Genomic DNA, 26,499 nt, shown 5'->3' on the forward strand with positions numbered 1-26,499 from the left:
AATGCCGACAAGGTAGCTGCACTTGACGAGACAACCACTCTTATTTCCAAAATAAGATCAGGGTCACCCTACAATCCACTCCCTCCTATGATATTCAAACAAAGCTCTGGAGATCCTTGGAATTAGCCTAACCTCCATTTTCAACTCTATGTTCACAGAAGGTGTCTTTCCCTCTAAGTGGGAGAGAGCTTCGGTTTTACCCCTTTTGGAAAAAAACAATCTGGATGCACTGAACCCAGGCAACTATAAGCCCATCTCACGCCTTCCAGTTCCAGCCAAACTGGCTGAAAAGGTTATGAACAACCAGCTTACATCATATTCACAGGAACATAACTTGCTAGATGAGGCGCAATTTGGATTCAGGGCAGAGCATATCACCGAAACAGTGCTAATAAAGGCCACCGATGAAATAAGAACAGTATTGGATGTAGGGGGTGCTGAGGCTCTTGTCCTGCTTGACCTGTTGGCGGCCCATGAAACGGTAGACCACAAAATCCTGCTTAAAACTTAATTCTTTTGGCATCTCTAGAAAAGCACTGGCATTGGTTTCCTCCTTTCTATCTTAGGGTAACTTCCAATTGACCTGTTTCTGTTTTAAATGTAATCCTTTTTAAAGCTGACTTGAGGAAGTGCTATAGAAATAATGTACCTGGCAATCTAATATTTATCAAAAATCTAATTAATGCTGAACATGGAATTTTGATAAACTTGATCCAAAGACGATGAGGCAGATTTATGTACTAGTCACGCAGTGCAGGAAGTCACCTTGCTGCGATGTACTATGTGATAGGGCTAGTGCAGGAATGCGCCATATGTAAGACAATGCAATGCATTCCTGTTTTTTCTTTTATGCAGGTGCCCTTTTGGCAGCCTACTGCCAATGCAGGCACCCTTGCACCATTGTGCAAGGGTGCCTGTGTTGCAACCAGGATGTATTTTGTGCAGAAAAGGGCACCTTCCTGCAGAACTCAATCCTGAGTGGCATATTACTCTATCTATGTGTGCTTCATGGAATTAACGAGGAGAAATAAAGATATTTCTCCTTATTACACCTCTCCTGGGAAGGCATATCTTTTTGGTTCAATCTCAGGTTTGCCAGTTCTGGTAAATTCTGGAATGTATAAAAAAACATGGGATTTACGTGGTTACACGCATGCAAAGTCCATGTAATGCCTTCCCAGGGCAGAGTAAGGCAATGCAGTGATTTGCACCAAGTGGCCTTGCGTGGCTTCATAAATCTGAATTAAGGTTTGCGTCTTTCTTGTACCAGGTCGCCTGGTGCACGAGCAACACAATCCACCTCGTAAATAGGTCCCGATGTTCTTCTCCATCTTAAGACTTCCTAGCCCTAAAACTGGTTCTGCAATTACCCAATCTCCCACCACTCCAATGTGAAAAGAATTTCATCCCCCTGCTCTGCCATACAATTATAGAGGCTTCCACAAGAGTACAAAGGATATATGTGATCAGATGGCCTGAATACATTGGTTTGTTACAGGAACATCCACCCATAGTTATCTAACAATGTGAGGATAGAGAAACACACAGACGTCTTGCATGAACCAGTGAGGGAGCCCAATTGTGCATTTACACTAAACAGGGGTCTGCGTAAGCTTGCCTTTAAGATAGGTTTTCTCCATGGTCAATATAGCTTCAGACACCACAGGAAATGTCTTTGGCACAGAAAGAGTAGCTTTCTTGCTGATGGGAAAGAGAAGGTTTTGTTTTCAACATGCCAGCTACTGGCAGGACTGTAGAAGGCTCACATAGGGGCCCTGAGGTATTGTCATCTTTCATGAACTCCAGAATGTGTTTTTGAGGCTGTTTTCAGTGAAGTTGAAAGAAGTGCTACAACAGAAAGATGCATGGAGGCCTAGGGCTTTTTAGAATAGGCCAATGTGCCATCACCAATTACTAGCCAGTGTTCTCCAAAAATAACACTTTCACAGCCAGAGAACACAATTGGACTTGGAGAACAGCAGAAGAGGAAGAACCTTCTATCTTAATCTTTCCCTTTGCAACTAAGGATTGGAAGTGCTTCTCAAATGTTAGAGCATCTAGCCTCCTGTGGTCCCAAAAACACGACAGACAAAAGGGCAATTTTATTGAAGAACCACTAGAGCAACGGGAACAGAGACCTTTGCTGTATGCTTGTTTGGGCCAATGCTGATTTGCGTACAATTGGTTTGTGTCTTAGGTGACATGAAGGGCAAACAAAATTATGGACTTGAATACAGCCCTATGTAGTTAACAGTGGCTGAGATCAATTCAAGTCTCATCCATCACTTTTTTGTTTTCCTCAAGTGTGAAGGATATGCCCAGACATGGCTCCTGTGCTTATTATGCACTGCAACCAAGCTGCTCCCTACTGAAAAGACCCTAATAGGCCGAAACTGTTCCAGGGTAGGGTATGTTGATGCTCAGAAGTAACCAAGCATGGCATTTTGAGGTGTAATGTTCATCTTGGACACAGACCAAATCTGAGTTGTATATGGCTGGATCCTTTCTCAGGTGGCATGGTGGGTAAAAAACACAATAGATTAGAATGCAGTGCAAGTTATTACCAGTGGCTAATGTTTACTCAAACATTCCACACAGAACTATTTTGTTTTCCTCAATTTTTATAACAAGAGTTCAATGAGTCTGCATATAGATAAAGTATTAAAGATATAAATCTTGCTTTTATATATATTCACTATGAGCTAAGTAGTTTGTTCTGGTCAGGATGTTTACCTGCAATCTGTATCTGGGTCTTCTGCTGTCTGAGATAAAGTTGACCATTTCCTGATGCCATGATGTCACCATAGACTAGAATATGTGGTAGGCTGGTGTCCTCAAAAACCTTCACTTTCTCAGGAAATAAAAAGCGTAAAAAACGCCTAGCTGGCTGAAGGCTTCAAAGGAACAAAGAAAGAGAATCATGATTCCAAAAATGCAATTCGCCAAGAGTGAAGAGTTAAGAGCAACAATTGGCGTGAGCAAGGAAACAACTGAAGGAAGATAGCTTGGTTGCAGAGCACCATCCAACCAGACAAAAGCCCTTGTATAGTAAATTATAGGAAAAGAAAATTACATTAAACTTCACACAACATGAACCATTATTTTTATATATTGAGTTTCTGGTTGGCTAAGGTAGGCACCCCAGCCAGGCAAATCCCTCCACTCTAGTCAGGATAACTCAATTACACACCAAGGAGAACCTATGCTCACCCTCTGGTAGCGTGGCGCAGAGCAGGCAGGCTTATCATCAGAGGCAATCTGTAACGCATTTGTGCAACACACTCCCACAGTAACACAATGGACACACCACAAAATAGACCCCACACAAGATTATATAAAAATATAGTGTGTATTATACTTGAATCATAGACTAAAACAACATGAAACTGCCGCACTAGCAGGGGATTCTATCCCAGGCCGGGCACATCATCCGCAGTCACCAGCGGGTCACTGATAGCCCGAGTGACAACAACAAACAACACTTACTGTGTGTTTTTTAGTGGCCCACAAACCACAAAACACATGTTTCTCGGCAATGCCAAGAGCAGGGTCTCACCCTAGTAGTCCTTCATCCCTGGGGTGAGAATAAAGTACTCACTATGTGCTCCTTGAAACTGGGCAGAGAGCTCCCCATGCCCTCCTTAAACTGCGTAGAGCGCTTACCTAGCGATTTTGAACTGGGCAGCACGGTCACCTCGTGCTATGAATAGATTGTTGACAGCCAGACTCACAAGTCCCACATCTGGTTCCCAGTGTGGTTGGCAGACTCCTGGTGAATATTTGAAAACCTCCCACAAGAGCAGGGAGAAAGGCAAGCCAACCAGCCCCAGAGAGCACCAGGGTGCACAAGCAGGGACCAGCATCCAAGCAGGCAGCACAGTGAAGCAAGTAGGCTATATGGCGGTTCCCTCAGGCAGCCCAGCAGTGCCTAGTGAAACCAAAATCAGGGAACAGCTGGTAGCAGGGCAACAGCAGAAGAGCAGTTGAGATGAGTCTTTTGAGTAGTGCAGCACTACTTTTGACGGAGGTTCAGTCCCAGTTCCCAAAGTTCTCTAACAACATGGGGTCCAATTCCCTGTACTTATACTCCAAAATGTTTTTGATGTAGGGGGTGACTTAACAAAACCTTTAGAAGTGCACAACAGTCCATTTCAACCCAGCCCTATCTCCAGGTATCTGTAGGGGATAAATCAGCCCTTTGTGTGAGGGAAGGACACAGCCTATACAAATGTAAGTGTACCCGCCTCCTTCTCTCCCAGCCCAGGAACACTATCAGTATGCAGTGTCCCACCCAATCCTTCCTGTGGGATGGCCGTCTCGAAAGTATGCACAAAGTGTAGCTCTCAATGATGCCCAGATGTGGATTGGAGGCAGGCTGGAAATCACACAGAGTTGTAGCACAAAGAAATGCCCACTTTCTAAAAGTGGCATTTCTAAAATAGTAATGTAAAATCCAACTACACCAGTAAGCAGGATTTGGCACCACTATTTCAAACATGCCAAACAAGACAACGCTACTGCTTTCAGATCAGGAATTACCACTTAAGTATATATAAGAGAATTTCCAAAGCTAACCTATGAGTAGGCCTCACAGTACTGAGAAACAAATTAGACTGTATGCCACTACCAGGACATGTTACACAATAAAGGCACATGTCCTACCTTTTACTTTAACAGCACCCTGCCCATAGGACTACCTAGGGCCTACCTTGGGGGTGCCCTATGTGTAATAAAAGTGGAATTTGTGGCTTGGCAGGTTGTTTTAAGTTAACCCCATAACCCCATTGACTTGTGTGAGGCAGCACATCTAACAAAGTAGTGAAATGACCTGGTGGGTAAAGAATCCAGGTTAGTCCATCTCAGAGCTTTTGGTGCCAAAACCAATGGGCTTAGCAGGAGTTTGTTAATGGCACATGCAACTTTGAGGTACACTTGGCTCAGTTTTGAACCTTGCCCCATTGAAGACTTTGTGCCCCAAAAAAATAGGACAAGAGTCAAGGTAAAATCTTTGACTGGTGCAACACACATTATATAACTGACTTCTGTCTCATTGTGGTCAGCCTGTAAGTGAGTCTAGGTCTCAGTCAACGCAAGCTGCCTCTTTACATTTTCTGGTCTTTTTGCCTCACATTTTTTATATTTATATCTCAGGACCCACATATCCGGTTTAGATTGTTTCCAGTTTTTTTTCTGTTCTTAATTGATTTGGAAATGTTATTGTGTCATTTTCTTGGTTCTAAAGTTGCTGGTAGTGCTTGAAATTAAAAACATTTCTCTGGTGAACTGGCTACTGCTTGTGCCACGGCTACCAGTGGTTGAGCAAAGATTCTCTTTGAACTGTGTTGAGACATAACCACAGTGTGTGGATTAAGTTGGCAAGGATAGACCCTTTAAAAACTAATAACATATTTTCTGACAAGCTCTTTTGCTGAGCAGACTTCATTAGCAAAACTAAGCTGTATCTTGCATGTTGTGAACTTAAATGGCATATAACGCAAAATATTGCATCGTATATACCTTTGACAAAGGGCTAGTATGTCCAAAGACCAATGTGTGTGCATCTCTTCACTTTGTAAAAATTAAAGCTGTAAATTCAACATCATGTTATCATAACTGCAAAGTCAAACAATTGAACATGCACAGGTAAGTACTGAATGGCATCCTGCTTGTGTTTTCTTTGTAAACAAAGAAGTTGTAAATTTAACAATGCCTTCTCATGACCGCAAAGTAAAACAAGTAAACATGCAAGGGTGAGTATAGAATGGCATGCCTTTATGACAGACTGTGGTATGCAAACAGCAAGAACTTCCTAAACAAAAATAAAATATTGCTGAGTCAATAAAGTAAATACATCAGAGAGAACCCAATGACTCAATAAGTTGCATCTGCTAATAAATGCATACTTAATGCCCCATGACAAAAACCTAACAGGAACCCAGAGTGCCGAGGCCTTAGCGAATACCCCACCAAAGCAAAATCAAAGGATGGAAAACATTTGAAAGTCGATGACTGATATTTTCTCTCTGCTTTCTTAATTTCTTATTGTAATTTATTGACGAATTGATGACATGAGCTCTTCAAACAGCTACAACAGCAGGCTGTAGCAAACCTAAAAGGATCCCCACTTGCACACACCAGATACTCAGCCACGGCCCCGCCATTGGGACAGAGGAGCATCTCCCCCTGCTGCAAGATCAGCAAAGGTGAAAAATGAAATGGTAATAAAATACATTTATAACCATTTAATTTTTCACTGCTCTCAGGCTGAGCAAATGCTTGAGGGTAAAGTGGGGCCACTGCTGCTGAATGGCAGCAGGGTAGTGGTACTCACTCCATTTTAGAGTGCGCATGTCACTTTGGCCAGTTGTCTTGCAATGGCCAGCCTGGCATGCGCACTTTAAACCTTTCCACCCAGCTGGCTAAAACAGGTGTGTGGAGAGCAGACACAGACCACCAGTGCCTGAAAGAGTGTCGAGCCATCCCACTCCAGCCAATCCTGGTGCTGCTCTTTTGCTACCTGAGCAGCATAAGAACAGCGTCTGGATTGGTAGAGGGGAGTGGGCTGAGGCTCTGGGAGCTTGTGCTGGAGTCATGGATTGATGACCAGATGGAGAGGATAATCGAAAACGAGGCAGTAGGTACGTAAAATTTAATGTTTTTATTTAGAGTAAATTTAACTCACTGATAGGCACTGTGTGAAACTCGCAGTGCCTTCAGCATCAACTCCAGAGCTCTCAACCATAGCTTGTTATAAACATTGTTTAAACCAGACCACGACTGAGAGATCTGTTTTTTTGTCAGTGCCCCAAATAGTCGCCCCACCAGTTTTATTGGAGAACAGCAACCACTGCAGATATCTATTCTCCTTCGAAAGCTACGTTTTTATCATTCGATGAGTAATTCTGTCATTTATACTCCACTTTTGTTATAGAATCACATCTTTTATAGCCAAATCATAATGCGATGAGTAATGTAGGCGAAAAAGTTTAAAATACTAATTCACCTTAGCTTGCATTGTGTACTGTTTTTCATTGCCATTCGAAGCACAATATCCGCTTTCTCATAAATGCATGAATAACTGTGTGTTTTTTTAACTGCTAGCAAATAAACCTTAACCAGCGGCTGCTCCTCCGCTATGGCGGAGGAGTGTCACACCCTCCCCCTGCAAGCAGCATAAAAACGTGAAAAACTAAACGTGCTTATTATTATTTTACATTTCTTTCCCGGGCCAAGCCTTTGAGGGGGCAGCCATCGGGGTAACAGTGATGAGGAGGAGTGGTGGCCACTGTTGTTAGTGCGCATGTTGGTTTGGCCGGCCATCTCAGAACAGTCAAACTGACATGGACCCTGAGCTGTCCACACCCGAACTGTGTTGCCGGGTTAGGAGATAATAGGCAAAGGCTCCCAGTGTCTCTGGGAGTGCAAATTGAGGGTGCTGAGGCCTATCCTGATGCAGCTGTAATGCTGCCTGCAGCATGAGAGCAGGGTCTGGATTGGTTGCAGGGGAGTCTGGGAGCATGTGCCTGGGGTGGAGAGGGCCAGAAGAGCACGATATGGCAGGCGGTAGGTAAGTTCTTTTTTATTGTTTTTTTTAATTTTCGTCCATTCACCCCCACGTCCCTGTCCCTTTCCCCGCCTCACCACTCTTCCCTGACACCAGCCGCACCTGCACTTAACATTCCTTTTCAAAAACTAGAACATACGCTCATTCTATAGTGCATTTGGGTTTCTTTGTGCTGGAAATACTGCAAGTTCATGTTATGAATGTAAGCAATTTACACAGTGAATTGCTTTCTGAAAGGCATTGAGGCACCAATCTTTTGTCCATCAGGAACACAGAAGAAAATCATACTGACTAAGGCACGCGCTGCCATGTAGAGCATCACATTTATACAGAGTTCAATAATGTTCTTTTAAAGGGGCTGGGCCGCTTTCATAAAAACCTTGGAAATCCTCATAATAGTACACTCGATAATGCGCAGAAATGCACGGCTTGTAACCAGTTCATAAGGCGCTAGGCAAAGGCCAGGAAAACCAGCGATGTTTATGGCTTCCGTGGCACATGCCAGTTCGCTCCAACACTGGGTGGATTGTACGCATTGCAAAAAATCCACTGGAACAAGGTGAGGATTTCTTTGAAATTTCTCAATCACTTTATTTTCTTTTTCATGTAGAAAACAATTATAGTTATGAAAATAATCCTTCTCCTATCCCCCCGCAATTGATGGGAATGGGATGTTGCATTGACTGACGTGGTGGATGTGCAGACAACCACCAACTACCCAAAACCAATTATGACTCTCCTCTGCAAGAGAAGCACTTTGAAACTCCTGCCACTACTGGGATAGACTGCAAAGTGGTTCTAATGGCAGACTATGTGTTATGCAAGTGCTAATTAACAATACCTTTGTGTGGAAATGGCAACACAAATGTTTGTGAATACTCTAAAACATAGGACTTTGTGGGTGTTCACACCATTATCACTACCCACACCCTGTAGTGCAAAAGTGCCACCCATAGGCACAAATATTTGATAATCTTAGATAATGAATACTGCATTCCATTTTGAGTTTGAATACTAGCTCGAAAACCCACAACCCTGAAATGTGGTGTTCTTTATGATTTACTCTCTGTGGGATGCATAAAGCTAACTAAAGAGTGACTGAGCAAAGAGACAAAATAATAGTCCGCTTTTATTATACCATAGTGTTTGCACGTTTATTTTCCCTCAGGATTCACTAAGAATATTCTCTCTCCTACTCAGGAAAACAATTCATGATGCTGTACCCTGCCTCCGATTTCTGATCAGAATATCAAAGAAAGACTATTTGTCATGTTCAAATGCGGATTCTTCAGTCCGGGGTTCCATCTCCAGTCGTCTTTCGTTAGCCTCAAGGACTAAAAGCCATTGCATTTCATCAGTATCCACAAGAGAAACAGTGAGTATGATCTGCAAACTCCCAGTTGAATGGTTAAGTACTGCATAGCAGCTTGGAGGGATTTCTAGGCTTCAGTTAGTTTTATGTGCAGCTTGTGAAAATGGTCTTCCCTCCAATGCAGAGTGGTGAATAAAAATGAAAGTACACACCCTCTTAAGATTCCACGGTTTTTAGATATAACATTTACTTGACCTTCATCTAGTCCTAATCATCGGATGCAAGCTGAGTCCTTCAGCACCTTTGTCATTTGAAACCCACACTGACAACAAACATGCCATGCGCAGACAGGAAAGACGATGAAAGGAAAACAGAAGCCCCCTTGAAATCACACATCTTGGGCCTCTTTTACAAAACAATGATGCAGTGAGGAGCCCAGGGCAGGACTGGCCATATCGGGCACTGTGCGTTTCCCTGGTGACCGGACAGAGTGTGGGCCGGTATTGGACCCCATGGGATAGGGGCATTTTTGTTACCAGGGGGGCGGTTTTATCAGCCCCCTGTAACAAAAGCAGCTGCAGTGTTTTCCACATGCACCCCCAGCGCCCCCCGCGCGGCCTAAGGCACAAGAGCGTGACCAAAATGACGCCTCTGCCAGGAGTTCTTCGACACAACAGAAATGACTATATAAGTATATCCTTAAGTAAAAATAGTGCGCTAGGATGTGGATAATTTGATTTATGAGCCACCTAAGGACTAGTTTTGGGCTGGCTTGTCTTAACGCACACCCCCGTATTATTGAACAGTTGCAATTATGGCCATTGGGTGTTTAGGGATCCATTAGAGGAACGCACCTGCTGGTCCCCCATTGGGGCAATCTGGGTCTCCCATCCAAGACAGATGCTTCAAGTTTCATGAGGTATTGTGGTGGGGGCTGAGGGTGGGTTAGGGGGGTTGTTTTCTGGTCTGTTTTCCGTATGCAATGCCTAGAGCATGTCATATTAGATAGAAACACATCTGTGCAAACCTACACAACACGTCTTCTAGTACATGATGATGTTGACGTCGGTGGCTGAGACCCGACGTGGTCAACTACATACTATGAGTTGGAATGTTAGAGGGGTACTCGACAAGATTAAGCGAGGGGCGTTACTCCGTCAGGCAAAAAGATCCAGAATAGACATTGTCTTGTTACAGGAAACACACCTCATGGGCACTAAAACATCATGTTTAGCTCGCTATGGATACGACCGTGTGTATCATGTGGGGTTTACTTGAGGTTCCAGGGGCGTGGCCTTTTTATTTAATCATTGAATATCATTCACACATATAGCTCACTGGACAGACGCCCATGGGAGATATATCATAGTGCAGGGTTCCCTCAATGGAGAGCACATGGTGGTGGGTAGTATATATGCTCCTACCCCATTATCCAAAATGTTTATTGACAGATTTATGGATGTTTGGGCTCTCCTGCCCGAATGTCTCACAATCATGGGTGGCGACTGGAATTATGTCATGTATGCACTCATTGATAGGGGACATCCCCAGGGTGATTGCGTGAACCCTAGGGAATCTAAACTACTAGCCCTTGTAAACACGCTCGGCTGGGCTGACACCTGGAGAATGTCCCACCCTCACGACAAAGGCTTTACATACCAATGCTCAGTTCACAAAACATCCTCCCGATGACTATTTATTCATGTCCGGGGCTCATGCTCAGAGAGTAGCTGAGGCTTCTATTCCCCCCGCGGGTTATCTGACAACTCCCCAATCACATTAACAGTTTCAACTGGCATACACAGACGCCCATTCCGGTGGAGAATGACCACATGGCACCTGCACAACCAGAAGTATAAGGAACATATTAATAATGCGGTGGCAGATTATCTTCCTCATAATGAGTGTACCGTGTCCTCGCTGACGGTACTATGGGAAGCCCTAAAGCCCACCTTACATGGTGTTGACATAAGCTATACCACCTCAGCCCGGAAATGAAAGACACATGAACTTAAACAGTTAGAAGACCAAATTATGACCCTAGAAAGGTAACGTGTCCAGCACAAAACCCCTATATTACACAGGTATCTAACTCTCGTTCAACAGCAATACCAAAGCATGTTAATGGACAAGGCCAAACAAATGTTGTTGGGATCCCAGAGTCAATCATATCACTGGGGCGACAAATCTAGTATGCTACTTTATCGACTGTGCCGACAGGCAGCGGTATTCATACCCCTCCCACTATACGGGATATACAAGGGATGACCCTTACAGATCCCATCGATATTGCCAATAGTTTTGCGCAATTATATAAAAAACTATACCAACCGAAAAGAAGTGATACGTCTCATTGATGGAGAAATTCCTAGTTGGTATATCACCCCTCACAATCTCGGAGGATGCACAAGAATCCCTTGACACACCTATCACACTAGAAGAGGTCACTAGAGCCGTGTTCAAACTGTGTACTGGCAAGGCCCCTGGCCCTAATGGCTTTCCTAGTGAGTTTTATAAAGCATTCATAACACAATTAGGCCCACATCTCCTTAGTACCATATCTGAATCGATAGAGATGACACGACTCCCGCCAGATTGGCGACATGCCAAAATTGTTGTTGTGTTCCCCAAACTGGGCCAACCACCTGAACACCCCTCCTCATATCGCCCAATTTCCCTTTTAAATATTGAAGCAAAAATCTTCGTTAAAATATTGGCAAATAGGCTACTACCCCATCTGGCCATGATGGTTCATATGGATCAAGCTGGTTTTAATGCCTAATCTACTCGGCATAACATCCGAAGAGCCCATAACTCATTCACAGCTGTAGATTGGTTGAGTAGACCAGTGCAATTGTTACTTGCAGATATGGACAAGGCCTTCGATTCCATCAGCTGGCTATATCTATTTACTCTACTACCACGCTATAATTTCGGCCCACAGTTTATAAAATACGTCAAACTCCTTTATACAGATCTAACTGCTACAGCCCGAGTCGCCAATTGTGTCTCGGCTCCTTTCTCGATAGGGCGAGGAACACAGCAGGGTTGTCCCCTGTCCCCTCTCCTATTTGCACTGGCCATCAAGCCCCTGGCTGTATGGGTCCGGAAAGACACGTTAATATGGGGCTTTGAATGGACAATATATATTTCCAGTCACATAGTATTATATATGCAGATGATATAATCTTTTTTCTCACAGACCCAAGCAAAACCGGTCCCAGAATTCTGCAGAGCATGCTGATCTTTGGTGAAACATCTGGCTTATACATGAATCCCCGCAAATCTACCATACGGCCACTACGTGGCACCTTAGGGCATAACAGATGGGCTGAGAACCTTCAGGTGGTGAAGGACAGGCTACCTTATCTGGGGGTGTTTCTATCCAAGTCTACCCAAATCTCGAGGGACAGAAACATCGGTATGACCACCGAAAAAGTGCGCTCTAGCATTAGGGCATGGTCAGGATTACCTCTATCATTATATAGGAGTTCCACTATCTTTAAAATGGTCTTCCTGTCACAGGTACTCTACCACCTACAGAATCATCCATACCCGATCCTATCTCCATGGTTCAAATTAATCAATGCTACTCTGGGGCAGTTCTTATGGGGTGGAGGTACATCCTGGGTTGCACTTCGTGCATGTTTACATTCCATGTATTGTGGGGGAATCACAGCTGCAGATATGTGGGCCTAGTACGCGTCCTCACACCTCCAGTTGATTAATCACTGGCACTATTGGCCCAGTGGTGACTCAGCATATGCAACTGAGCGATGGATACTAAATGACCTGACTCTTAGGTCTCACTTATATAGTAATTCATATCACCACTCTCTATTGCCCGCCACTAGAGTGGTGTTGCTTACCTGGTGACAGTCCTTGCAGCGCATGGGGTGGTGGGGTCGCCTTACCCGGGAAACACTGCTTTGGAATAATCACCTATTATGTCACTTGGCCGGGCTCCAAGGGTTCCGTGAATGGGATCACAAAGGGATCTCATCCATTGGTAATGTCCAAGGCACTGTACTCAAATCATTCCAGACTCTTAAGAATGACTTCTCCCTACATAATTCCCAGTTCTATGAATATCTGCAGTTCTGTCATTCTATCACACCACACATTAACAAAGTTGACTCATTCCCAGAATTCAGTCCATTCGAGGGTAAACTCCTCATGGATGACTTAGGAGAACATAAGATCTCCAAAATATATCAATCTCTTATCACACATAGTGCCACTACACTTGAAAAACTTAAAGAAACATGGCAAACTTACATTGGGCCCTTAGATGCTGACGGCTGGGCTGAGGCTTTGGAGTTTCCCAGTGGAGCTGCCATCTCCTCCCGACTACGTCTTATTCAGTTTAAGTATATGCATAGGGCATACCATATGTGTTATAGGCTATGGAGAGCAAACATAATTGCCTTTCCTGTGTGTCTGAGATGTCAATCTGATGGCGGCACTTTCATACACACAGTTTAGACATGTACTGCTTTAGACAGACTTTGGAATGGGGTGCTGATATGCCTGGCTGAAGTCCTTGGTTGGGAAATTCCCAGATCCCCTAGACTGGCACTACTGCACATAACAGACACAATAGGCGGCAATAAGTACAAACGCCATCTCCTTTGGCTTGGCCTCACCATTGCCAAACACGACATTGCCACAACCTGGAAATCAGATAAACTCTTGGCGATTAGAACATGGAAAAATGGCATAGACTCCTGCATGGGATTAGAGATTTCGGTCTTCCAGGCTCGCGGCTGCCCACTGAAACATTCTAAAATATGGCACAGATGGGCAGACTACCGTGGGCTGGTATTGCCAACATTGGCGACGACGTCTGATATGGTAGACTGTGAAATCAGATCTTATGATGCATAGAAAAGAGATATATCATGAAGCGAATATGTAGAAATTATGATTCCTATCTATCTAGTATGTATATAACATGCATATAGAACTGCATTGAAGTTTTTCAATTTAGTTATGTTTATATTAAGTATATAATTTTGATAACAAATGCATACATTCTCAAAATACGCTGTAATTAAGTGATTGCATTTTTATATCGGAAAACATGCTAATAAAATTTGTTATAAAAAAAAAGCACAGGGATGTGTTGTATTAACAACAATACAACACATCCGTGTGCTATACCCTGCGCTGCTGCACAATTGTCTGCCATGCGCCAGCACAGGCATCATTGTGTCATGTTGCAAGGGTGCTTACTTTGCGGGGATGATTGTTTTTGTGCAGGAAGGAACACCTTCCTGCACAAAAACAATCATTGATGGCATTTTCCTCTTTCTATGCATGCTGTAGAATGCAGCACGTATGGAAAGAAGAAGCAGTGAGGAGAAATGAAAGTATTTCTCCTTGTAGCATCACTCCTGCGCCTCCTCTGGGAAGCCGTAGGAGTCTGATGCATTACCAGCTTTACAAAACATTGTAAATCTAGAAATTTGTCAGGTTCCATGGATGTTGTTTGGGAACACCCACGGCAGCACTCATTCAGCACCCCTTTCACACAGAGTAATGCGTGAAAGGGGCCCATATTTACAAGGATAATGGACTTGTAAAGAGGTCTCCTGTGCGCAATACGCAGACAACTCATCATTTCAGCCAAAGCCAAATACTGCAATAATTCCATGAGTGAAGTCGGCAACAGAAGCAAATTTCTCTTCAAGACTATTAAGACTTGCATCAATTCCCTACTTGACCCTCTAATCCAATACTCAACAAACAAGGGTAAAGACAGCAACCTTTCTTTACAAAAAGCAATACAGAACATCCAGTATCACAACATTATGCCTCCTTCTCCTCTTATACCCTTCCCTCTACACTGCATCCCTCCATAATTATCCTTCAAAACCCATATCCTCACATCGCTCACAGCCTCTTGCTATGGCAATTATGTTTTGCCCCCTTTGTTCATTAAAGCTATCTCAGAGTAATTCCTCTCACCCACTCAATAACATCAACTACTCACTTACTCAAGGCATTGTTCCAAAAGCTGTCAAGACAGTGCAGTACCACTCTCTCCTAAGGAAACGCACTCTAGAGCATGGGTACTGGCAAACATTTTCCCAGGGACCAAAAGTTTGGTCTGTGATGTGCCTAAGGGCCGCATTGATGCCAGCAGGGTGACAGTCAGGCGAAGGGGTTTGGGGTATTAGTGGTAAAATGGGTGCAGGCGAAGTGAAGGATATACATCTTGTGGCTGAATTGAACATTGTTAAACCCAGAAAACCTGGGATTAATCCTGGCTTCCCCTTCTTTATCATATTGTGTGATCCCAGGCAAATGTTTAATTTCATTTTCTCTCCTTTTTCTTCATAATCACATAAACGGGGACCTCGAAAACATGATACAAGGTTGTGCGCTGTACAAAAAATTCTCCTGTGTGTGATTCAATAGACTATAATATTGTTCATGTAAAATAGGACCCAGGCTATCCAGAGTGCACATAACAACTGGCATGCCTCTTTAGTTCACTATTGGTGTTGTTGTCAGGGCAGGGAGAAGAACTAATGTTTCTAAATTCATGTTTGAAAACCATCACTTCTAAATCAATACTTCTCAAAGCACTGATATAATCAATTAAATAAGGTGAAAAGGTTCTCAATGTTAATTACATAAACTTTTTGAATTTTGAAGAGGCTTTCATATTTTCACCCTTTGCTGCAAGATGTCTTTAAAAATGAAGGTGTTTTAAAAGTATGCGCAGGCCTAGTTACTTTCTATCTTTAACACAAATTAACCTTGAAATAAATGATTGGCTGTCTATTTAGCATCTGCTTAGTCTTAGTGCTGAGTCAGTAAACAGCAGCCTAATGCTCTGGCTGACCAGGGGGCCCCATGTAATGGTCAAGGAGGGTGCATGAGGCCTCCGGCCCATACTTTGATTATCAAAGCAGTCTAGGTGCAACTCCAACATTAAACCAACCCCAGCCATCTTCTGCATGGCTAATAATCCAGCTTCTGTTCACGCAACAGCATGGAAACAGCTATCTTACTGTTAGAAATGTGATTGCTGGTTGCGGAGGTTTGCATCCAGGCCAGCAGGAACTACAACACTATTCAGGGTAAGCTAGATACACAATAAGATAAACTGTCCTCACCCTGTGGTAGCCTGGCACAGAGCAGTCAGGCTTATCTGCAATGGCAATGTGTAAAGTATTTTGCAATACACAAACACAGGAACACATTGAATACGTCACAAAAAGACTCCACACAGATGTAAAAAAGTATATAATATCCATCTGAGTAAAACAAGAAGAAAACAACAAAAATCCAATCAGTGGAAATTGAGATATGAATTTTGAAAGATTAAATGCAAAAACAGTGCTTAGAAGTCAATAGCGCTGAAGGGGTACTTTAGGTTGCACTAGATCAAAGTAATTCCAACGTTCAGGCCAACCATGATTAACAGCAGGCTGGCTATACGACCCAGACAGGTCCCACTGAAGAAATACCTTGGCAGAAGCAAGTGTAGATGTTGAGTGCCTACTGAGTCATTGTCTAGCCATGCAAAGGGAGTTCAGCATCGTCGTCGAGCTCTGTTGAAGTGAATGCAATGTGTCGTCACGAGCTGTGCAAAGCTTTGACATCGTGGCATGCAGGCTGTGGATCCGATTTCATCATGCAGCCTCTGCATCGGCGTTAAAGGGCAATGCAGCAGAATTTCCCAACCACTTGGGTGATGGGTCTTTTTTTGTAGGAAATAGCTGCAGATCCCACTTCTGCAGCCCAGAACTTGTAGCGGGCCCCTCGGGCAAGTGTAATCACTCACAGAAGGCAGATTCAGCAGCACCGGCAGAATTACAGGAAGTCTTTTGTATCTTGAGACTGCAGAAAATAGGAACAAGTCAGCAAGCTCTTAGAGATCACTTGGAGGGAAGGCAAACTCTATCTCTCCTTCCAGCAGAGTCAGGGTGCAGCAGTCAGCAGGGCAACAAGCAGAAAGCAGTCCTTCCAGAAAAGCAGTCCAGTTCAATCCTTTAAGCAGCACAGCAGTCCTTCTGACAGAGGTTCAGTTCAAGATCCAGAAGTGTCTGATTTTAGGGTGTCGGAGACCTAGTACTTATACCCAAAAGTGCTTTTGATGTAGGGGCTGACTTCAAAGGAGTGCCATGAAGTGCACAAGGATCCCTTCCAACCCAGTCCTGTCTGCAAGGCTACCCATGGGGGGTAATCACTCCTTTGTGTATGGGCAGGACACAACCTATTGAATTGTAAGTATCAGTCCCTCCCATTCCTCCCTGTCCAGGAAGACTCATCAGAATGTAAATGAAGGCAGATATGTGCTCGGAATGCAGTTGAGCCTTACCTTTCGGTGTATGTGGCTGTCTTGAGGGAATGCCCAAAGTGTAGCTGTCACCCAACCCAGACGTGTATTGGAGACAGGCTGTGAAGCCTAAAAAGCAGTAAGTACAGAGAAATGTTGACTTTATAGAAGTGGCATTTCTAAAACAGTAATGTTAAATCCAACTTTACCAGGAAGGAGGATTTATCATTACCATTCCAAACATATGAAACATGAAAAAGCTACTCTTCTCTGATCAGGAATTACATCTTAAATGTGTATTAAGGGATTCTCAGTGCTGGCCTATGAGAAGGGTAGGCCTCACTGTAGTGAAAAACAAAGTAGGCTGCTTGCTACTACCAGGACATGCAAAGTATCACAGTCCATGTCCTACCTTTCATTTACATAGTAACCTGCCTGCCCTAAGGGCTACCCATGGCCTCGCTTAAGTGTGACTTATGTGTAATAAAAGGGGAGCTCCAAGCTAGGAAAGTAGATTGAAATTTAAAGTCAAAGAGGCAGTAACACACAAGAATACGGTGACAGACCTGAGACAGGTTATAATGGCAACTTCTGTGGGTGGCACAGTGCTGCTGGACCACTGGTAGTATTCAATTTGCAGGTCCTGGGTATATGGTATAGCACTTTACAAGGGACTTAAAAGTAAATCAAATATACCAAACAGTTGTAAACCAATTATACCATGCTTAAATGACAGACAGCATACACTTTAGTATTAGCCAGCAGTGTTAAAGTGCACAGAGACCTATAGTCAACAAAAATAAAAGGTCAAAAAAAGAGGAGGAAAAGGCAAAATGTTTGGTGCCATTTTCCATCACTTACAAATCATAGAACACACTCTCCAGGCCACAAATAAAGATGACACCTGCCTACTGCTTCTGCTGGACCTATCAGCTGCCTTTGATATCATCAACCATCCCACCATCATTCATACCCAGAAATTTAAAATTGGATTAACTGGTAATGTCTTCCAAAGTTTCCTCGCTCACCAGTTAATTCACGTGGGCTAATCCATATCCCAGAAATTCCCATCATCTGTAGAGTCCACTGCGATCCATCTTGTCCCCCATCATCTTCAGCATCGAAGTGGAATCCCTTAAAACCCTACGCTGCAATGACAGCATCAAAATCTATTAAAATATGCCAATGGCACACATCTATACAATAAAGTATCCACACATCCTACTCACTGTCTGCACCTAATGTAGATCTCAATTAACACCACCCACCTAAATTTAAGCACCATCAAAACTGAATTCCTCGTATTCACCAGCAACAAGAAGTCAATCAATGAAGCAGATTTTATAAAGCACGGCTAATTACTGGTGAGGGTATTCAGGTGCTTAGGGTCTTGCTGCTTCAGGTGGGTTCAGTTGCACATCTAGGTTTTGAGTACCTGCTGGCATTCTAGGAGTGAGGTGGAGATTTAGAGGTAAGGAGGAGGTCATTCAAGGATTTAGCCATGAGATAGGAGAAGAAGTGTCCTCCATTGTTATTGTTGCTACAGTGGATGGGGAGGACGTACACATGGGAGACAGAGGCAGAGTGCAGGTGTCTGGAGATTTTGTGGAAATTCAGGCAGTGGTTGATGAAGGTCGGTCCTTGGTTATGCTGTGATTTGTAGGGGTGGATCAGCATCTTGAATTGACATCTCTTCTCTATGGGGAGCCAGCAGCATTTCTTGAGGTGATGGGTGATATGGGTCCATTTGGGGGAGATCGAGGATGAGTCTGGCCCCAGAGTTCTGTATGGTTTGCTGTTTCTTGAGAAGAGTGATGACTCCTGTGTAGAGTGCGTTGCCGTATTCCAAGCAGCTAGTGACTAGGGATTGAGTGACTTAGCTTCTGGCAGTGGATTAACAATAGCCCTGCGGCGCAGGGGGCTGGAACTCTGGGGGCCCCTCATGCACTGTGCAGGGGTGGCGGCTGAGAGCTCCAGACTGGGTCCGGAGAATCACTGACAGAATATCGAGGAGCTAAATATTGACCTACAAAAATATTGGTGACAAAATATCGACTACCAGAATATCGAATTCCTATCTACAAACAGGTAAGTACAAAAATATCGAATACTAAATATCGTTGTAAATAATATAGTTTGCTAAAATATCGACTTTTTTAAATGTCTTAAAAGTAATGTAAAGTTAATGAAATATGAAATATAATTAAGTAAAACATACTTAAAAATACCTAAATAACCTTAAAATTAATAACTAATAAATGTAAGTAAAAAAATAAACATGCATTTTTATTTTTTATTATACATATATATGAACTTAATAATATTAAAAAACAATCAATATTTTTAATAATTAAATGTTAAAAACTGAATTTTAAATATAATTACATGTATATATATAAATAAACCTATAATATAAATATAAAAATAAATTATATATAATATGTTAAAACAGTATTATTATTATGTTTAAATAATACTTTACACTGCATTAAATATAACAATACTGAAAAGATTGCATAGCGTAAAAGATAACATTACTATTTTCACTCCAACAAGTGGTACAGCAGGGAACGTGTTGGATAGCGGGGGGAGGGGGGGGGGTAAAAATTACTATTCCCACTCCAGTGAGTGCAACAGTAGGGAAAGCGTTGGATGGCGGGTGGGTACAAATTACTATTCCCACTCCAGTGAGTGCAACAGTAGGGAAAGCGTTGGATAGCGGAAGGGTAAAAATTACTATTCCCACTCCAGTGAGTGCAACAGTTGGGAAAGTGCTGGATAGCGGGAGGGTAAAAATTACTATTCCCACTCCAGTGAGTGCAACAGTAGGAAAGTGTTGGATAGCGGGAGGGTAAAAATTACTATTCCCATTCCAGTAACTACAACAGTAGATAAAGTGTTGGATAGCGGGAGGGTAAAAATTACTATTCCCACTATAGTGAGTGCAACAGTAAGGAAAGTGTTGGATAGCGGGAGGGTAAAACTTACTATTCCCACTCCAGTGAGTGCAACAGTAAGGAAAGTGTTGGATAGCGTAGGGGAATAATTTAATATACCCACTACAGCAATATAATTAACATTAGTAAACAATTCATAATTTAAATTATTTTTTTTTACCTCCCACCATGTTCCCCTATAAACATTACCTACAATATTGTAACATTAATAAATTAACATAATGAATTAACAATTAATTATTTAACTAATACAATTAACAATATAATTAATAACAATTAAATCTCAATTAATTCACACAATTAACACTATAAAATAAATTAAGAAAATTATAATATAACAAATAATAAAAATTACATTAAATATAAATTACTTACTACCCTGCTTCCCTATCAACCCTCAACCCACTGATAAAAAAAGTACACATTTAACATATTTACAAATTAATTATTAATAATTAATATCGAATTAATTACTAATTAATAAAAAACAATACACAATTAACATAATTACCAATTAATTATTGTTATAAATCAATGTATAATTAATTTGTGATAGATTAATTAACTTAATTAACAATATAAATTATTAAATATTAAATCATTAAGTAATAAAATAATTCATTCATTCATTTCAATTAAATGACTTCCCACCCTATTCCCCTATAAACCCACAACCCGCTACAGACCTGAATTACGCAAACATTATTTAAAATATAATTAATTCATTCTAAATGATGCTAAAAATATATATTATAATTAAATTACTTCCCACCCTATTCCCCTATAAACCCGCTATGGAATTACATTACACAAAAATTAATTACCATAAAATTCATTACTTTTACAAAATTCAAACATACATTACAAAAATAATACAAACTTTTAACACATATACTAACACTTAAAACACTAAAAAAAATCGATATTACTAACTTCGATATTGTGGAAATCGATATTTCTTACCTGCATTTCGATATTCTGCACCACTATATTTTTGCAAATCGATATTCTGTGCATACTATATAAAAAAACTCAATATTCTGTCCAGTCAATATTTGTTTTCTCGATATTATGACTAGTTACCGGGTCCAGAGCATGGGGGGCTCCAACCATGCATTTTGCAGGGGGGCCCACTCGAGTTTAGTTACACCACTGGCATCTGGTGTTGAAGGGAAGCCATTTGAAGATTTTCCAGAGCCAGTAAACGGTTAGGAAGCAGACAGATGAGACTACGCTAGTCTGGTTTTCCATGCTGAGTTTGCTGTCCAGGATAATGCTAAGTTTACGAGCATGGTCTGTCGGTATGGGCGAGGGTCCTAGTTCAAGGGCCACTTGGAGTTGTTGCACAGGGAGGTGTTGTTGCTGCTGATCAACACTTCCATTTTGTTTGTGTTGAGTTTCTGGAAGTTGTTTTTCATCCAGTCGGCAACATTCGTCATGCACCTGTGTAAGCTGGTTGTCATGGTGGTGGGGATTTCTTAGAGCGAGAAGATGAGCTGGGTGTCATCTGCATAGGAAATTATGTTTAATCCATGGGCTCTGACGATGTTGGCCAAGGGGGGTCATGTAGGTGTTGAAGAGAATGGGACTGAGGGATGAGTCTTGAGGAACACTGCAGATGATGTTCTTGGATTCCAAGGTGAACAGTGGTAGGCAGACTCTCACAACATAACACAACAATGCAACAGCAGAACAACAAACATACAACACAATATAATATACCAATCTTGTCACCACCTCAACTCTCTAACATGACCAAACCAACCTCCTCGATTACTTCAACCTCCTAGACTACCTCAAAAGCAAGAGATACCTTCTTTAACCTTTTTGATGTCCTCAATGCAGTATAGTATTTCACACAACCAACACACTCCAAAGGCTGCATCCTTGACCTTGTCTTCTCAACATCATCAACAATAAAATGCAAACCACTCATACCTTGGACTGGACTGACTACTTTGCCATCCCTATCTACCAACAAACCAAAGTCAACACAAAAGAGAAGACCAAACCTTCAGATTCTTAAAGATCTCTCCACAGACAACCTAATACTGGAATTCATTTCTCACCCTATTAACTCCATTTCTGATGCCAACACCCTTCTAAACAACTTGAATTTTTTTTTAGAAAGTTATGTGAGTACCCTTGCCCCTATACAGCACGCAAGTTCAAACCAAAGTCTTACACACCCTGGTACTGGAAAGATCTTGCTGAAAATAAATGATCCGTCCACAGACAGGAAAGAAAATAGAAGAAAAACAGATCTCCAGAGGACCTCTTGATATGGTCCCTCTGCTCACCATGCAAGTAGCTCATCACATCAACCGAAGCAAAGTCCTATACAAGCACTGCATCAACCCCCTGCTGGACCCATCTATTCCTCACTCCACAGAAAAGTGCAATGCCAGTAACCTCTTATTCCATGTAAAATGACACCAATCCTGTGTCCATTTTTACCCCACCGCTTCCCATAGAATTCCTAAATTGACAGTCTTCATAGCCCTACCTTTCCTAGATATCACTCACATACTCATGTTGCTCATTGCCACTTCTTATGAAGATGATGCATTACCTTCATCCTTCATCAATGCTTTCTCTGGAGATGCCCTCCCATCCCTACTTGCCACTGGCAATGACTCCCTTACTCAAGACATTTTCCCGGAAGCTCCCAAGACAGGCAAGTTCCCACCCTCCCAAATTAACCTACACTAGACCTTGAAGTCCTCACCAACTACAGGCCCATCACTCACCTGCCATTTATCAGCAATATCTCTGTAACACTGAAAAAGCTATCTGTTGTTCAACACCAAGACCACATGAATGTTACCTATCTCCTGCACAACCATCAGTCTGGCTTCAGATCACCTGTAGAACAGAAACTATGACCTTACACTCACGGATGATGCCCTCTTGACCACCGATGTTGATGACCCCTGCCTCTTGATATTGCTGGACCTCTCAGCTGCCTTCGACACAGTCAACACTATCACCTCCATACACATACTGGAGTCTTGAATGGAGATAATATGGCCTAACAGCTAGAGTAGTTGACCTTGAAGCTGGGAAACCGGGTTCAAATCTCGACAGGGACACTCAACATTCTGGGATTCAACACAAATCACTTAATCTCCCTGTGCCTAACAAAATTAATGTGTCCATCTGTATCGCAACTGGCGCTCATGTAAAGCACTCGGATACCTTTGGTCGTGTTCGCGGTATATCAAACACCCCCTAAAAAAAACACTCACTGGCATTGCCAGCAAGCTCTCCTCAACCAGCTTTTTCATTTGGCAAGTCAGGTCACAACCATACTGTCATCTTCAACCTAGACATGGAGGCGCTTTGTGCTCTAGTCACACAGAACAGCATAATGATTCACCAATATGCCAATGATACACTGCTTGCACATCTTTAAGACCTGAATGTGCAGAGCCTACCTGAACCTCAAACCAACCACAAACATAATTTATGTTATGTGCCTAGAAAAATAAACAAGATTCAGCACCAACCTGCCTGAATGACCTGAATCTTGATGGCTTGAATCCCAACTTTGACTGAATGCCAAACCACTCCACTCATTCTGAACACCAACATCAACCTCAAGGAACACATTGCCAAAAAACAAAGATGGCTCACTACCAGCTCTCTCTTCTAAATAAAGTCAAACCATTTCTTCCAGAAAGTGATGCATACTCTCATATTTACTCAATGCCCACCTGCATGCCACACTGGCACCTCTTAGTGGTATCCTAAATGCTGCAGCACATCTCACCCAAGGCCTAATAAAATATGATAAAAGCAACCATTTCCAGTCCTGTTAGGAACTGGGTTACTGTTTGACTGGGGTGTGAGCCCTGGACAAGCAGCAGCCACAGTCCAAGTCAGGGTAAGGCACAAGCAAACCCCAAATTAACCTGTGCTCAACCCCGTTGGAAGCTTGTCACAGAGAAGTCAGGCTTAACTTAGAGGCAATGTTTAAAGTATTAGGGCGGCACTTCAAACAGTAAAACAGTGAAAACACCACATGAAAAGATCCTACAGCATGTTAGAAAAATAAAGCAAGGTTTATAAAACAACAAAAATCAAACTATTGAATTTGAAAGGTTTTTAGAGAAAATGGTGCCAAAAGGCATAAAGTGGCAACTGTGAACATCTGGTCACACCAGACTGGGACTGAGTTACACGTTCAGGCTGACCACAATGGAGTGCAGGCCAGCTACAGAGACCCAGCTAGGTCCACTGAAGAGAGAACCTTAAATCCTGGCTTGAGTAGCTTTGCGTAGATCTGTGTTGAAGATGCATCATGGAGCCGATGCGATGCGTTGGTTCTAAGGTGCAGCAAGGCTGCACTGCGAAGTCCTATTGCGGTCACATCGAGGATCCCATCAATGAGGGCTTGCAATGTGCAGTCCAGAGTTGGGGATGTGTTGCACAGTTGGGTCGATGTGTAGGTTTTGAGGAGCTGCATGGTTGCGATGCGCAGTCCGACATCGTTGTTGAGGCTGTCGTTGATGAGGGATGTGAGGGCCTGCACAGAGAATGCTTCGTGCAGTGGTGGTTCCAAAGGTGATGCGGGTTGCTGCGGCAATACGAGTCTTTGAGACAGGTCCAACCCATGCAGCAGTAGCAATGAGTCAGTCCAGTTCAGGTCTGTGCCCCTCAGCAGAGGTGATACATTAGGTCTGCTAATTCCTAAGAGGCTGGAACTTTAGGCCCTCTTCCAAGGGTCCAGGTCAGGGGTGGCATCACTGGGCAGGGTAGACTCACAGATGGCAGAGTCCAGGTGCAGATGCAAGGTTGTAGGAAGACTCTTATTTCCCTGAGGCTTCAGATTAGGAAGCCATTCTACCAGCCCTTGGAGTCATTCTGGGTTGTGAGATCAAGAGATGCAGGTCCAGACCTTCTCACCCAATCAAGTGGGCAGCATGCCCGCACAGAAGGGCAGCAGTTCCTTCAGAGCAGCAGTTCAGCAGAGTGTCAGTCCTTGTAGCACAGCATTCCTTCTTCCTGTCAGGGTATCCCTAGGCCCAGAACTGTACTGAAGTGGTGGTGTCTGAGGTCCTTCTTGCATACACAGTTGTGTCTTTAAAATAGAGAGAAATTCTTGGGACATTGGGTTGTAGGCGGCTTGATGTGTCATTGTTTACCCATCCGATTTGCCAATAAAAAAGAGATTTGGTCATAAAATAGAGAGAAGCTTCTAGAGGCATGCTTTTGAAGTGCACAGATGACCTGCCTTCTCTGTCCTGGCTTCAAACTAACTACAGGAGGTATTCAGCACTTTGTGTGGAGTCAGTGAACAGCCCATTCAGGTAAGCTAGGCCCAGCTCTTCCCTCCCATGCTCCCATTGTGTGTGGCAGTCTAGGAGAAATACACCAAGCCCAAATGCCCCACTCAGTCTTGTGACCAGAGCCAGGATGCAAATATTAAATGGCTGAGGCAGAAAAATGACAACTTTCTAAAAGTGGAATTTTCAGAATTTCAATTTAAAATTCAACTTCACCATAAGTTAGGATTTAAAAAAAAATATATATTTTTCATTTTTTTGAAGGAGCCAGCATACATTCCCACAAGAAGAAAAACATTTTTTTTGTTAATTACACAATGTATAACTCATTAATTACTTGATCAACATACACAATTTTGAACATAAGAATCAAATGCAACGAAAGAATAAAGATATATTATGAAATGCATTAGAAAAAATTCAAAGTGATTCAATCCAAGTTTTACATCATTTGTAAGAATTTTCCATTACAGGACTATTCCCATATGATTTTGGAGAAGATCCTTTTTAACTTCATGAGAGAGTGAGGACCTCTGGCCTTAGCAAAGACCTCTTCTGATTCATAAACCTGCCGCAGTATTGCCATCATTCCTTGATAGTCGGTGAAGTGGGATTTATCCAAACTCTGGCTATAAATAAGCATGCGCTCATAATGATGATCGAGACAAGTGACCCTATGCAACTCACATAACCTTGCTTCTGCCCCCCCCAAAATGTCTTTGTCAGTTAGTTGAAATTTATAACCAAAACATTCTGTAAGAAGAGAGGATAGATCCGCCCAAAACTTTTGAGCACTGGGCAGTCAGCAAACATATGCTTTAAATTAGCTGCATACAGCTTACATTTCAGACAATGTGATTTATGAAGAGCTCAGATGTTGCCCATTTAGAGATACGTTCTGGCATAAAACATAACATACAGATCATCCTGAAATGCTGAAGCTCAAGATTAACAGAAATCACTGGCCGGTCTAAGATTACTAAAGCATCCTGTATATTATTAGCCGTTATCTCAGATGATAAAAGACGGCTCCATTTTTTAAAGCTATTTACAAATTATCATCTTGTACCAGTTAGATAAGTTTC

General features: G+C 42.5%; 1 protein-coding gene across 1 annotated transcript in view; it reads left to right on the forward strand.

Annotated features, from left to right (window-relative positions):
- Positions 1 to 26,499, forward strand: part of LOC146861993 (melanopsin-like) — a 1,224,863-nt gene that overhangs the window by 980,105 nt on the left and 218,259 nt on the right. The window contains exon 8 of the mRNA XM_085641148.1: positions 8,765 to 8,939. Within this exon, the coding sequence (XP_085497274.1) occupies positions 8,765 to 8,939 (175 nt within the window). The remainder of the gene's footprint in view (positions 1 to 8,764; positions 8,940 to 26,499) is intronic.

The sequence above is a fragment of the Triturus cristatus genome, chromosome 2_2 (assembly GCF_964204655.1).
Source record: "Triturus cristatus chromosome 2_2, aTriCri1.1, whole genome shotgun sequence".
Lineage (NCBI taxonomy): Eukaryota > Metazoa > Chordata > Amphibia > Caudata > Salamandridae > Triturus > Triturus cristatus.